This window comes from Tetrao urogallus, assembly GCF_951394365.1.
Source record: "Tetrao urogallus genome assembly, chromosome: 20".
Lineage (NCBI taxonomy): Eukaryota > Metazoa > Chordata > Aves > Galliformes > Phasianidae > Tetrao > Tetrao urogallus.
Window position 1 is genome coordinate 8,300,497 of NC_136833.1, and position 14,134 is coordinate 8,314,630.

The window sequence follows — 14,134 nt, forward strand, 5'->3', positions numbered from 1 at the left end:
ACATACATGTACTTGTTCAGGTGATTTGTGGGGATTCCATACAAAACTGAACTTTTAAAGTAAGTACATTATCTGCCCTCAATCATTTCTCTACTGTTCAAAGGGTAAGAATAGAAATAGGATGGTTTGAGATTCACCCTGGGCACATGCTTTGAAATTTTCCCTAGCAGACATGCTGCTGACAGTTTCAGACCTTTGCAGTTAGGTAAATGTGTGTTTGCCTGTGGAAACAAAGCATTGTATTTGTGTGTGCAGCAGGCAGCTCCGTTCAACAATATGCACAGGTAGGTAGCTGGGATTACTCAACTGCTTCAATTTCTCATGGGTATTAAAATTCTGTACTAAACCAGTCCTAAAAATCGTTTTGTAAAAATGTCTGTATTTTTCTTAAAGTGTGAAGTAATGTAAAATTGGACAGGTTTTGGGCAGTGTACATCCCACATCTTTTTGTCTTAGATTTTGTCGTGGCTGTAAAATTGAGTGCACAGAGGATAGAGCTTCTGTTGGGAATGCTTACATTGCTGTAGACTGGGATCCAACAGCACTCCATCTACGCTACCAGACGTCCCAGGAACGGGTAAAATTGCAACAGAAACCTTTTGTTATTCTGTAGTAGTTCACCAAGATAAAGTTAATAAATAGATTTTTCTAAGGGTGCCAGTGTCATAAACAGTTATCCCTAGTTAACCTATTTGATTCATTGAGTCTACAAAACCAATCTAAAGATAGTCATGTAGCTGAGTTGAACTCAACCAGCTGTTCAGAATTTTGTGCTCTACAGATTGTTTTGTAAGCTGAGAATAAGGACAGATTATTTGTATGTTTGCCTCTTCATAATTGAAATATATTTTTGCTAGAATTTGGTGCATCTGGTTTCCATTCTGAATTAGCATAGGATGTTATTCGTGTGATACTGTGAACAGAGGCTTCCTCTGAGCAATTTGTGTGTATTTCCAAGTCGGATACAGTTCTATCTCACTTCAGATTGTAGAAGAGCATGAAAGTGTTGAACAAAGCCGCCGAGCTCAAGCAGAGCCCATCAACCTGGATAGTTGTCTTAGAGCCTTCACCAGTGAAGAAGAACTGGGTGAAGATGAGATGTACTACTGTTCCAAATGCAAGACCCATTGTTTGGCTACAAAAAAACTGGATCTTTGGAGGCTTCCTCCCATTTTGGTATGGTATTGTTTCATTTTCCTCCACAGCAATAAAAGCAAAGGGCATTGGTTAAAGATTTGAATTGCTAATTGTCATCTTGTTCTGACTAAGTTGTGTTTTTGCTCATGGTCTCAGGAGGGCCCTGACTTAGTTTGCAGCACACGTTTCTGTAATGCAGGCAAATAACTTGAAATAAATCTCATATCCCTTTGAATCTTTTTAGCTGAAACACTGCAGCAAGTGGTGGCATTTCGTATTCCGTTTCATCTGCTCTGACAGAGTTCACACTTAAACAGTCTTTTTGGCAATGTGATTTTTTGTCTAGTTGTGTAACCACCTCCTTTGTTTCTTTCAAACTTGGTAGGTTATGCAAAACACCACTATATTTGTCACTGAAGAGAAGCAACTTTTCCATCATTTCCCTGTGAAAATATTAGTTCCACAATGCACACTGTCACATACTACATGGTTAATGTTTTATCAATAAATGATAAAATGTGTATGCTTCGGGGGGAAAAAATACATTTAACAGTGAAATTACTCTGATATAATACTTTAATTTTTTTAATATATTTCTCTCCTTAGATCATTCACCTGAAAAGATTTCAGTTTGTAAATGGCCGCTGGATAAAATCTCAGAAAATTGTTAAATTTCCCCGAGAAAATTTTGACCCAAGTGCCTTTTTGGTACAAAGGGATCCAAGTCATTTTCAGAGAAAACAATTAACTCCTCAAATTGACGAAATTCCTGAAGCACGGATTCTTCAAGGGGACGCTAAAAAAGTAGATCTGCAGATCACTTGTTCAACAGAAGGAGATGTGAACAGAAGTCCGTCATCCCTTAACACTGCTAACGTCATGAATAATATCAAAGGTAGGTAATTATTAGGTAGAATTCCATTAAATGCTGATAATTGGGAAAAATGATATGTATATATATATATATGTACATATATACATATATATATATATGTATATGTATATATATATGCATTGCTAATATATATATAATGCTAAATCACTACATTATTCTGAAACATTCACCATTTCTGTTTTTTGCCTTGGAAAACTTAATGAATCTTTACTATTTTTTTTAAAAAGAACATTACAGAGTACTGGTACTGTCCATGTCTGTGTACAGTGGGCAGAATTGAGTCTGAGGAACATGCTTCTACATGAGAGTTAAATGGGAGTGTTGGTGGGGGTGTGTGCACAGCTACTTCTACCTTTGTGTGGAACAGTGTTCTCTTAATATTTGATTATTTGCGAAAATCTGGACGGTGTGTTTCCTTAGCCTAATAGTCCACATGTTTTCCGTTCTAGCATCTCCATCTCTGGGAAGGAAGAGTGGAACCAGCTGTCCTTCGAGTAAGAACAGTAGCCCAAACAGTAGCCCAAGGACTTTAGGAAGAGGCAAAGGGCGCCTGCGGCTACCGCAACTGGGGAAAAACAAACTGTCAAGTAGCAAAGAAAACTTGGATGGAAGTAAAGAAAACTGCACTGACCAGGAACAGAAAATTGCTTCTGATCGAAGTGATGCTTTTACGAGGGGGCAGAATTTGGGTGGTAGTCAGAATGAACTGTATACTGAACTGTACACTGCTCAGGACAGTGAGGTAACTCTAGCCAACGGATACATCTGTGAGCAGAACGCGTATAGCAACGGTAGTATCAACGGCCAGATTGATAGCCACAGCGAGGAGGATATTGCAGATGACCAAAGAGAAGAAGTTTGTGTTAACCCTATTTACAACCTATATGCAATTTCGGTGAGTTGGCTTTTTGTGCGAGTAGACTATCTTTGTGGCATTGATTGACTGGACGTGTTTATTGTATTCATTACAGAAAGTAAAGGTTGATCAAACAGGAGAAGAAAGTGTAGTCAGCAAAATAAATTTGCCTTTAAAACTGAGTGAAAAGTACGTCTCTGCTTAGTGCTTTTTGTGCTTGGTCGTATCCAGTCATTTAATTAAAAAAAAAAAAGGGTAAAAGCAAAATAGAATTAGCAGGAACACTGTGATATTCTTTATGAGATGAGAAAAATAATGCGAAAATTTGATAGCAAAAGAAATTGAAGGAGAGAGGGAGACTGGCTGTGGATGGGGAATGTTCAGCTGCTGGGGCCAGTGTGCACGAGGTGTCTGGCGCATGCAGTGTGCTGCTATTTCAGAGGAAAGAGATTTTGTTTAAGAGAGTTTGTATCATTTAAGCATCTTTGGCAGGCATAGATTGTCGTCAACCATTGCTCCGTAAAAAATGGTGAATTTGTTCTGTGAATTCTCAGCTGTGATGTCTGAGCGTGAATTTTTTTCTTCTTTTTCCTCAGTGCCATTCAGGAATTATGGGAGGGGGTCACTATGTCACTTATGCCAAAAACCCAAACAACAAGTGGTACTGCTACAATGACAGCAGCTGTAAGGTAAGTCTTCTGTTGTAACAAATTGCAGCTTCAGGTATCTAGATTCAAAGAAACTTGTTTTGTGTGAACTCTTCTTTTAAAATCATGAACATCTCAAATATTGCTTCATTTAATTATTCTTGTGGCGTTTTTGTTTTTTAACTAAAATTGTACGTGATGCTTCTTTCAAGTTAACATTTGTTCATCAGCTGCTATCATGTGGTTAAGGGAAGATGCTTGTTTTGTACAAAGATGGAAATGCTTCTGAAAATGGAAATCCAAGAATGTGTTTTCATGACACTTGTTGTTTTGTATTCAGTGACTGAATAATTAAGTTCCAGTATTTCTGAGTATTTGCATTTGGCTCTATGAAATTTGTTACACTTTCCAAGTAAATAATGGAGCCTGATAACTGTAATGAGGAAGGCAGAAAGCGTGATCCTTCTAATTGTGAACAGCCTCTAAAGAGTACCGTTTCCAAGGCAATTGTGAGTATTGTAAGTCGAGTGACAGTAACACAGTTGTACCAGTGTGTATTTCAGAACGTGTTTTTCTGTTTTGCAGGAATTGCATCCTGATGAAATTGACACCGACTCTGCCTACATTCTTTTCTATGAGCAGCAGGGGGTAGACTATGCACAATTTCTGCCAAAGATCGATGGCAAGAAGATGGCAGACACAAGCAGCATGGATGAAGACTTTGAGTCAGATTATAAGAAGTACTGTGTTCTGCAGTAAGCGGATGGTCTTCAACGGGCAGTTTGATGAGTATGAGGGATAACACCCTGAAACTTACATTTGGCAAAATGTTATTGGGACAGATAAGCTAAGTGTAGTTATTGTACCCTGTGATCTGAAAGCACAAAAAGAAAACCCTAACTAAACAGAAGTTAATATAGAGATAGTATTGTTTCGTTCTGTTGTCTCACTACATGCTCTAAATGTTTCTGATGTTAAGACATCAGGCTGAGACTGCCATTGGCCTTTAAATAAAATGGTTTGAGAAAAGCCGACAAGGACCAAATAAGAGCTAAATTTAATAGTCCAAATAAGAGCTAAGCAAAGTAGTGTAGAGTTCATCACCTATTCTAACGACCCCCTACGTTTCTCCTTAGATTTACAATATGGGGAAAAAATGTAGTGTTGTCTTTGGACAACATGATGTTGCTACCTCCTTTTTCCTGCAGTTTTATTGCATTTTACTGGCAAAATGGGGAAAGAAAGAGAATGGAAAGTAGACAAATTTAAAGAATGAACACCAGAAGTAAGAATGCTTTCCAGTTTTGCCACCACTAATGTATCAGTTGCTTTCTTTCTGTATGTTGGGAGCACAACCAAATCCTAATTTGGAAAGAGATTAATTTCTACACTTGAATGGTTTATTTTACCTGTGTTTTCTCCACGTGTTGGCTGTGCAGATCAACATGTTTCAGGAATGGCTTTTCTGCCTGAGAAGTGCTATCTTAAGCTTTTGAGATGCCTCGAGAAGAAACTTCAGGTTGAAGAGAGTAGCGGTGATTGCACGCGCGGTGTCTTAAAATGTGCACATTGCACAAGATGTTCCCAGCTTTTGGAAGGAAAGATGCTTGAGCTTACGTTTCATGACTGGTGTTGCTTTTAAGTTTGCACTTTTAAAAAAAAAATTCATATAATTCAAAAACAGTTTGTTTTTGTTGTTGTAAGGGCTCTGGAGTGAATGGCTGTGAATTAACCCACTGTGTATTTCAAACCAATCAGAAGCTGTGGTTGTCAGGTAGCTATCGTAGCATTCATGGGTTTTTATTTTTTTTATCGATTTCTTAATTTAAGAAGGTTTCTTTCTTTCAAAATTCGGTTGCCTTTTGGAATCTTCTGTTTTGCAACAGGTTATGCATATACTTACAATTAAAACAGTTCTTGTACCCTCGCAAGATGCTCTTTTGAGTTAATGGGCTTATTGCATTGAAGGAGAGAATGAGCAAGTCTTGGCAGAGAGCAGAAAAAAGATGGTTATTTTTTGAATAGGCATTTCTTGAAACATTTTCAGTGTTAAAGCGTTAGCATATGTAAATGAAATGTTTCACACTTTCACCCCTTTGTTCTTCAGCTGAATCTAAGATCTTACTGATTTTGTCACGTGTCATCTTCCAAATTATTTGGATTTTCTATTCTCACTAACAGTTGATATTTACCTTGCTGATTTCTGAAATAAATTTTAGGCTTCTTTTTAATGTGTTTTACTAGAATGCCAAGCCTACCAGTAAGTGTTCAATTTTCAGAAGGATCTGGGTTTTATCTATTTAAGAAATTATATCAGCTGATCTTGCTGTCTGTGTTCAAGCTAAAACCTCCCAGTCTGCAGAGGCCGTGCCTCTGTCAGGGCAGCAGATCAGTTCCAAAATAAGTATTGTCTTACTTGTGAAGTGTTGCTCCCTATCCCATATGCTCTTTTATCTCTAAAGTGATCTGAACATTGAGACTGAAGAAAAATTGTGAACGTCTAGGTTAGAAGCTTTTTTCGGTTCCCATTTGTCTATTCCTCCCTTCCCAAACTCCATGAAAAGTGAAAGATTTTTCAACTGATTTACTTTGAAATGTTTTATTTAAGCAGGTAGCACAATCTACTAATGTTATTTGATCTTCTGTGTTTGTTACATTGGTTGTAATTAATTTTTTTTAAATTAAATTAATTCATGATTTAGTAGTAAATTTATTAAGTTAACTATTAACTACATTCACTTTGTAAATTATTGTATAAAGCTTATTGACAATGCACTGACTTTAGAAAGATGTTAATGTACATAAATACCTTGTAAATAAAATAGTGTTGATGTACTGGAATATGAGCTGTATTAAAAAAAGGTATTGGTAATTGTATATGGAGTGAACCTGTTTATCTGTAACTATATTATTCAAACAAATTAAATACTGTGGATGCAGATAGTGTCGCTTCTTGTCAGATATTTCTAACAGCTCTCTTCCTTAAAGTTCCTGTGCTCTTTTAATGAAGCTCAGATGTATTTTTCAGTTCGCAGGGTTGACGTGTGTGAATAAGTCCTTGTCATTTCGCAGCATTGCTCGTAGCAGTGCTAAAATTACTCGATAGTTCTGAGGTTTAAGTTATTTTACTTCTCCATTTGAGGACGTGCTGTTCAGTTCATTTTAGTGTTCGTCCATTTAATCCTATTCAAAATGTGTTCAGTGAGAACCACAGGTGGCAGCTGGGGGTTGGACTGATGGTCCTGTGGGTCTTTTCCAACCTCGGTGTCTCTGTGATTCTGTGAGCTTTGGTATTGGTCTGAAAAGCCTCGTGCACTGAATTGCATTTAATTAAGCAATGCTCTTCTTATTTTTTCTGCGCTGTATTTTTGCTGTTGGATCTCAGATCGGTGATGACTGAAATCACAGCGGGCGAATCTGAAATTCCTAACTAACTGCGCCTGGGAATCCTTCTGCAGATTATTAAAGGTAGGGGGGGGGGGGGGTCTTTTTTAACACTTAATTATTTTTGTTTGTGTGTTTTGGGGAACTGAAATTCCAGCTATAAAACTTCATTCCGGGTTCCCGTACAGCGATGAACAACGAGGCCGTTGGAGGCCTCAGCGCAGGCCTCGCTGTGGCGGCGGCCCGGGCGGCTGCGGCGCCGCGCTGCTCTGTGGAGCTGCGGCACCGCGCGAGGGCAGCGCAGCCCCGCGACCGCGCGGCGCTCAGGCGGAAGGACGCCTTTTGTGGAGTCGCGATGAGGAAACGCGAGCGTTGTGGTGCTGGGGACGCCTTCGGCGCGTTGTTCATCGCCGCAGGGTTTTGCCTCACCAGGTAAAACGACTTCTACAGCTAGATTGCTTCGTGGCACAGGAGAGTCTGAGGTGGTGGTTGGTAATGCTGTGCTGAAGCGTTTCTTCAGTGTTTGTTGTATAACTGGTAGATGTCCTAGAGCAAGCGGAATTCTTGTTTTGGTCAGTGGAAATAACTTACAATTCATACAAAAATCACAGGCTAAAGGCAAATGCAGGTTGAGAAGTGTGGTTCTTCATCAGGGCTGTGGAGCAGTGCAGCTGTGCTGCTGCTGCTGGCTCTTCACCTGTGGTCTGGAGGATGAAACTGCTCCCACAGCCAGCAAAGGAAATTCTCCTCTATCTGAAGGAAAGGACTCACACGAAGCACAGGCAGTCGTAGTTTCCAGCCCTTAGTTTTAGCAGGGAGCTGCCTTGTTGGATGGAAGGGGAAGCGTTCCTTGTATGTCAGATGCGTAGCACAGATTTGCAAAGAAAAAAGAACCAATATTTTCTCAAATATTCTTTCTAGTGAGAATTGAGTGATGTTTCCTCTAGAATCTTTTCATTGACTGATTATTCTTCAATGCATTGCCACTGCATTGCTGATGTGCCCTACTGATAGGTTTTAGTTGAAGCAAAACATCACATTAGCAAAGTGAGAAGTCAGAGGCAAAATCAACCATTTAAACATTGGAGTGGTATCAGCTCTGAGGCAAACATGCAGAAATAAGAGGCAAAAATCAATCTTGCTATTGTTTGGGTGCAAGCTTGCAGATAGGTTGCACTTCAGAAGTAAAATATCGCTTGAGGTTGTATGCACTCATTGGTTCATGGGATTTCTCAAAAGAAGGAAGCAGTAACCCAACAGCTCTGATAAGCAGATTGAAACTGAACTGTATTTTCATCTGAATCTATTGTTTTGTTTATGAAAGGTAGGTTTTGTATTTTCTCTTGCCTCTCTTGGTCAGTACTGCAATTTGATAACAATGATATTTATTCTTAAGCAACAATCCATTTCAAAAGTGAATGAAATGATCTTAGATACATGAAGGGTTTGCTCTCGGAAACTGTCTGAAACAAGGATCTCAAGGTGCTTGATGTATGAGCACTCTGTCACGTATTTACTTCTTGACTGTGTATAGCACTGAGACATTTCCTCTGAGCAGCCACTAACTGAACGAGATTTACTGTTAATTACAATCATGACTTGTTTTCTTTTTTTCCCAAAAAAGGAAGTAAATCTGGCAACTGGACTGAAGACCAGAGTAAGATGGCCTATCAGGAGTTGCATCACTAGGTGTTTGTTTGGTTTCAAATGTTTCCAAAAACAGTGTCGTTACATTTAGCTGGAAATGAACTATTGTTCTTATTTTTGGGCCCTTGAAGATGCTAAATAGATAACCAAATAGGGTGCATCAGGGTCTTCCTTGGACAGGGAAGCTGGTGTCTCAGTGGAAATGACACAGACTGTGCTGTAGTTATCAATTGTAATTGGAGTGTTAAACAACGGCACTTGTTGAGCGTAGCCTTTGCTGCCTCAGAACAAGGGATCGTGCTTGTGATAATTTCAGTGATGTTTGCTTCATTTGTGCATTTGCAGTGTTGAAAAACTAATTTAAAGAATATCACCTATAGTTGCTCCTATCACGGATTTGTCCTGTTAAGGCTTTGAAAGTGAAATAATGATAATCTAGTTACCTAAGATGTTTGTATGTACTGTTTTTGGTAGTAAAGCTGGATTCAGTTCTAAAGTGTGTCACAGGCCGTGAAGTAGATGAACGGATCAGCGCTGCCAAAAAAACTGCAGCTGCTTTTTGCTGTTCAATGCCTTTTGCTTCGGAAATGAAAACCGTGAGGTCTGTCTGAAATCAACAAAACCACCTTGGCCTGAGCAGATTGATAGTGGCCTGTGTTAAAGCTCTGCCCCTTCTGTGTGTCAGCGGTAGGCAGGTAGCCTTTGTGTAGAGAATATCAAGTCTGAGAACTAAGACTGTTTTTTTTCTCCTGTTAGAGAGAGAGGGGAAACAAGCAGATGGGAAGGTAACTTCTCATGCAGAGAACTGTGTTTGCATCAGATTGGGAAGTGTGAATGTCCCAAGTCCTGTGAGTGCCCTGCTGCCAAGAGGAGTTGACTGCTGTCACTTCCCCCTAAATCTTAAAAACTCAACTCCATAAGTGATTTTTATCTTTACACCATTGTTTAAATCTGTTCTGAAGTTGCCAGTTGTGGCTGGAGTGTATCCTCTTGCTCCCTGTGCTCCCTTTGGCTAGCACAGGAGGTTGTGTCACTTCTTTTCTCTATATTGCCCATTTGTCCATTATCTACAGATTGGGGCCATTAAACGCCCTGAGAAAGCACACAGACTGTAGGCATGGCTGTCCCTGGCTGGCTGAATGCCCACAGGATCAGCGTATGTATTCATTTCAGCTTTTGTTGTACCTTTTTTCCCTTAGGACCAGTAAATGGAGGCACGAAATTAGTGAAATGTAGTCATTCGTGCTTGCTGATTTATTGTTTCATGAAAATAATCCTGACAGAATCTTGGAAGATTGTGCCTTTTGTTTGGGACCAACCTCCAGCTTCCTCGTTCACGTGTAAAAGATTTCCTGTTACTGAAAATTAGCAGCAATGTGTGATAAGGGCTGCTCAGCATATTGGCCACAAACTAGAATACTAAGAATGCTTTTCGATTTAATGAAAACAGGGATTTTTGAGCACGTTTACAGAATCCAGAAACGCTGCTCTTCCTGCTGGTTGATCTCTTAATGAGCCTTAGTTCACAAAGGAACCAAAGCACATGGATGAAATCCTGGCTTTTTTGTTACATAAAATTCCTACATTTGGATGCCTGTCTTCTATTCAATAACATCTATCCCTGATCCTCACCAAGGCAGAAACTGTTTTCATTGATCAAAAAAATAGGTATGTTTCTTCATTCAAACTAAGAGGATGGAGGTTGTTCTGTGCTGTCTGTTGCTTCCACCTTGTGCAACATGGATTAGACAAGTAGACAAGCACATCTTCTAACTTACTCTTCCCTTTTATTACTGCCCTTTCACTACTTCCCAGCATGCTGTGACTTGGGTTGTCTTTACACCATCCATTGGAGAGGTTTTGTTTAAGCAGATAGAAGAAATGAACTAAGCAGGCAAATAAATGGCAGAAGTGGTGGCTAGTTTTGAAATCATAGAAATCTGAGGTACCAATAGCTTGGGCTTTAACCCAGCCCTACAGGACAACAACAGAGAAAAACTTGGCCAGATGAGGCTGCTTGTTTGAAATTTGCTCAAAAATGATAAAGGAAGTGCAGCATTCAGCTGGACCCTCTTCGTGTTTTGCATACAATGGCTGAGATGGTTTGCAGATTAAAAATTGTCCCTTCACTCAGTGCAGCATTTTGATGGAGAAAATATTTATGTGTGTTATAAATAAGCCTTGGCCTCCTGATGAGCTGCAGGAAAACTGAAGGGTTCATGCTAAGAACTGGATGACAACAAAGGAAAGCTGCTGCTTCAGAGCCAGGAACAGGATCCAGCACCACCAGTGCTGAATTAAGAAAGCTTTACAAAATATGCTTGTCTTGTGATGTTTGGAGTAAGGAGACAATGCGAGGAACAGTGTGATTACAAACATGTGGCCCTTAATATTGTTACATCCCTCCTAAAAGTGCTTCGTAGACGTTTGACAGTTGTCCCCATGCACTGCTCTCAGTGCTGGTGCCGTGCTGAAGCGTAGTGTGAGGGGAAAGAGGATGCAGGATTTGTTTATGAGGCCTTGTTTATGAAGATGAACTCAGCAGCAAGGAGTGGATGGACGTGTGCTGAGGTGACACGGCCTCAAAGCAAACTGAAGATGAGGACAGTGAGCACAGCACACAGCAGCGCATCCTGCCAGGGGGGAAGCGAGTGCCCCAGGCTGGGTTAGCAGGAGCCCGGCCGGCACAGCGGGGAAAGGGATCTCCCAGAGACTTGAATTCATTGCCAAACTTACAGGAGTAGAATGGACTGGGTTTTAAAGCTCTGATGGTCAGAGGTTTACTTGGCAATCTAAATCAGTGCTCCACCTGGATTCTGGATGTTTTTCTTTTGTGCTCAGATCCATCAGCAAATGGAACAGAAAGTTAGCTGAGGTTTTGTTAGGTGATGTTTTCCTTTTGTCGTGCGAGAATGCTGCCTGGAGACTTTTAAATCAAAAATATTCACAGTGGGGAAGAATGCTTGTTCAAGGAGCAGGAAAGGATTCCTCACAGGAAGACCCAGATGATGTATATTGACCGCTCGTGTTTACAATCTTGCTCATAAGCAAGTGAATTGGAAATGTTTGCTTGCCCATGTGGTCTTTTTATCTTCAGCTTTGCTTACAAAATGTTCCTGTTTAAAATACATTTGATAAAATGTTGGCAGCATATCAGAGAACTAATGTGAACATGGGGTGTGGACAAAGATGTCACAGCAGGTCTTTAAACTTCTTACCTTTTCCCCTTGCTGTATTTCTTTAAATGATTGAATGAAATAGAAGTTAGGATGCTGCTGCCTCTGGTGATGTTTTCAAATAACAACTCAGATAATGAAGTCATTAAATGCTGTTTTAGCATAATCCAGGGATCTGACTGCTCAGTAAGACACGAGGCAGACTAGCAGCAGTTTAAAGTAGTAAAAATTAAGAGTGACCTGAAGAATTAGCGGCTCTGAGCACAAAATCTGTAGGAATCAGAAGCCTGACTTTGTTTAACTGATTTTGATGTAACTGGGACAAAAAGCTAGCTGTATTTTAAAGTAGCCTTCTCTTTCATGTGAGCGACAGGCAGGCTAATACAGTGAGAAGCTGAGTGTGAAGAAGAGTAGAGTTCAAACAAATTAAGAAGAGTCGGGAGTTGATTAAAGGGAAGTAAGGGATAAAATACAGATGTGAGCATCCCCTCTAACACTTCAACCTTCGCAGGGTTGGGTCTCCCTTTACCGGCTGGTTTTTGATGTTCTGGGGTAGAAAGCAAACACCTCCTTTGCTTCAGCTTTTGTGTTCAAAGCAGCATTGACCCTTTGTCTAACAAGTGCTGGGGCAGGTTATAAATCTGTAACATTGCACTTCACCTTTTGTATCTTGCTTAATGACCTTTTAAAAATAAATGCAGAGTGGCTGAAGGAAACTGTATCAGGAATGGAAAAGCTGACACTATGCAACCTGAGCTCTGATTTTTTCAGATCGCTCCACTCCGTTAAACAAAACTTCTTTTCTTTGTGGTTTAAAAAAGAAAAGAAAAGAAGAAAAAGGGGAAGAAATGGGACGGGGGAGTGTTTTTGTGTTGGGTTCTGTCTGGTAGTTTCGACTGTGAACTTCTTGCTGGAAAAATGCTGCAGTTACTGGCCTACAGAGAAAGGCCTGCAGTCATCCAAATGTGCAGACAATTTCTCAGCACAAATACCTGCAATTTTGTTTTCAGCTGTTTATGGAAAGCCTGCTGTTCAGGGGGATGCTTGCAGGAGCCACTGGCACTGCCTTTGTTTGTTTATGTGCGTGAAAAGAATCGTTTCAGATTCTGATCAGGTTCTTTTGCTGTTTCCCACAGTACTAAATTTAATATATGTAGCTTTAAGATGAAAAAAGTCATACTATCTTTTATCTATCTCCATGAGAACATGTACTATCCCTGAGGATGTCTTACTATAAAACATCAAATTTCTCCATCTCAATGAAAGGAAAACTAAACTTTCCCACCATTTAGACCAGTGTGATATTTTATTGTGGTGGTTTAAAGCGCGTTTTGGATTTGTGTATACAACAGCAAAGCACTGGCATTATTTTCTGTTGTTTATGTATTTTGCTTAAAACAAAAGATCACTCTGGAGGGGAGGCATCCGAGGAAGAATCCTTGCAGAGAGAACCCAGGTTTATTTCGGGTGGCGGCTCTGGTTTATCAGCTGCAAACACCCTGAACAATTGAGGGCTTCAGCCCGCAGGTGCCTTTACCACAAATAATTTTAATGTAGAAAATCCACAGCAGCTGAACCGACTGTCATCTGCAGGCTGTAGCAATGGTTTTCCAGTAATGTTACTCCTTCAATCCCTCAGGTGGTTGGGATGCCAAACACCAAGCAGGGCCGCGCTATGGGCGGTCGCTGGGGCTGTTGGTAGTTTCTTCACGTCAGCAGTTGTGTGCCCTGGCTCAGGATGAATAGATTCAGAGTGAACCAGTTTCCCAGTGCCCTCACAGCCTTTTCTCTGCGGTGAGTCTCTAAATGGCTGCTGCTGCCTATTCTCAGGGTCTAACTGCAAGCCTTCTCTTTTGCATGTGCTTTTCCTCTGAGGCCCAGCTCTGATAAATGGTATGAGGTCGGTCTGAAAAGTGTCTCGGATGCTTCACCTTGCCACAGCAGATGATGCAGGTACCAGCAGGAGGACGGGGAAGCCATGCTGTCTGCTTTGGGGCAGTTCATACGCTACGTGCTTGTATCAACTTCTGGGAGTGGCACTCCATCCTTTGCAGGACTATTTGTTTTGTTAAAGCCCCGACTCTTCCTTTCAGAATATCAGCATTTCAGTCCAGCCTTTGCACTTATCGGCCACCCTGCAACAGTTAATTCCCTGGCTGTGCGCTTCAGTCCACCAGCTCTGGACCTTTGCACTTTACATAGATGATCCTGCCTGGGTTACAGATTCACGTGGTAAATTACTGTAATGTGTGCAAAGAACATCCTGCTCCGACAAAAAATATTCCACATCAATTTGATTTAAAGTGGTATCGATGCCTTGAGCCCGACTTTCTAGAAAGAGGAGAGGAAACAGCACTGTCCACCGGGTGATTTTCGGAGCTGCCAGCTGAGC

At 40.6% G+C, this 14,134-nt stretch overlaps 1 protein-coding gene across 1 annotated transcript in view; it reads left to right on the top strand.

Moving 5' to 3' along the window:
- USP32 (ubiquitin specific peptidase 32) overlaps positions 1-4,294 on the top strand; it is a gene marked incomplete at both ends in the record, with an annotated part of 56,583 nt that extends 52,289 nt beyond the window's left edge. Inside the window, 6 exons of the mRNA XM_079545168.1 lie at positions 457-577; positions 985-1,176; positions 1,744-2,032; positions 2,482-2,927; positions 3,485-3,577; positions 4,121-4,294. Of these exons, the coding sequence (XP_079401294.1) occupies positions 457-577; positions 985-1,176; positions 1,744-2,032; positions 2,482-2,927; positions 3,485-3,577; positions 4,121-4,294 (1,315 nt within the window). The remainder of the gene's footprint in view (positions 1-456; positions 578-984; positions 1,177-1,743; positions 2,033-2,481; positions 2,928-3,484; positions 3,578-4,120) is intronic.
- Positions 4,295-14,134: the final 9,840 nt, after the last annotated feature.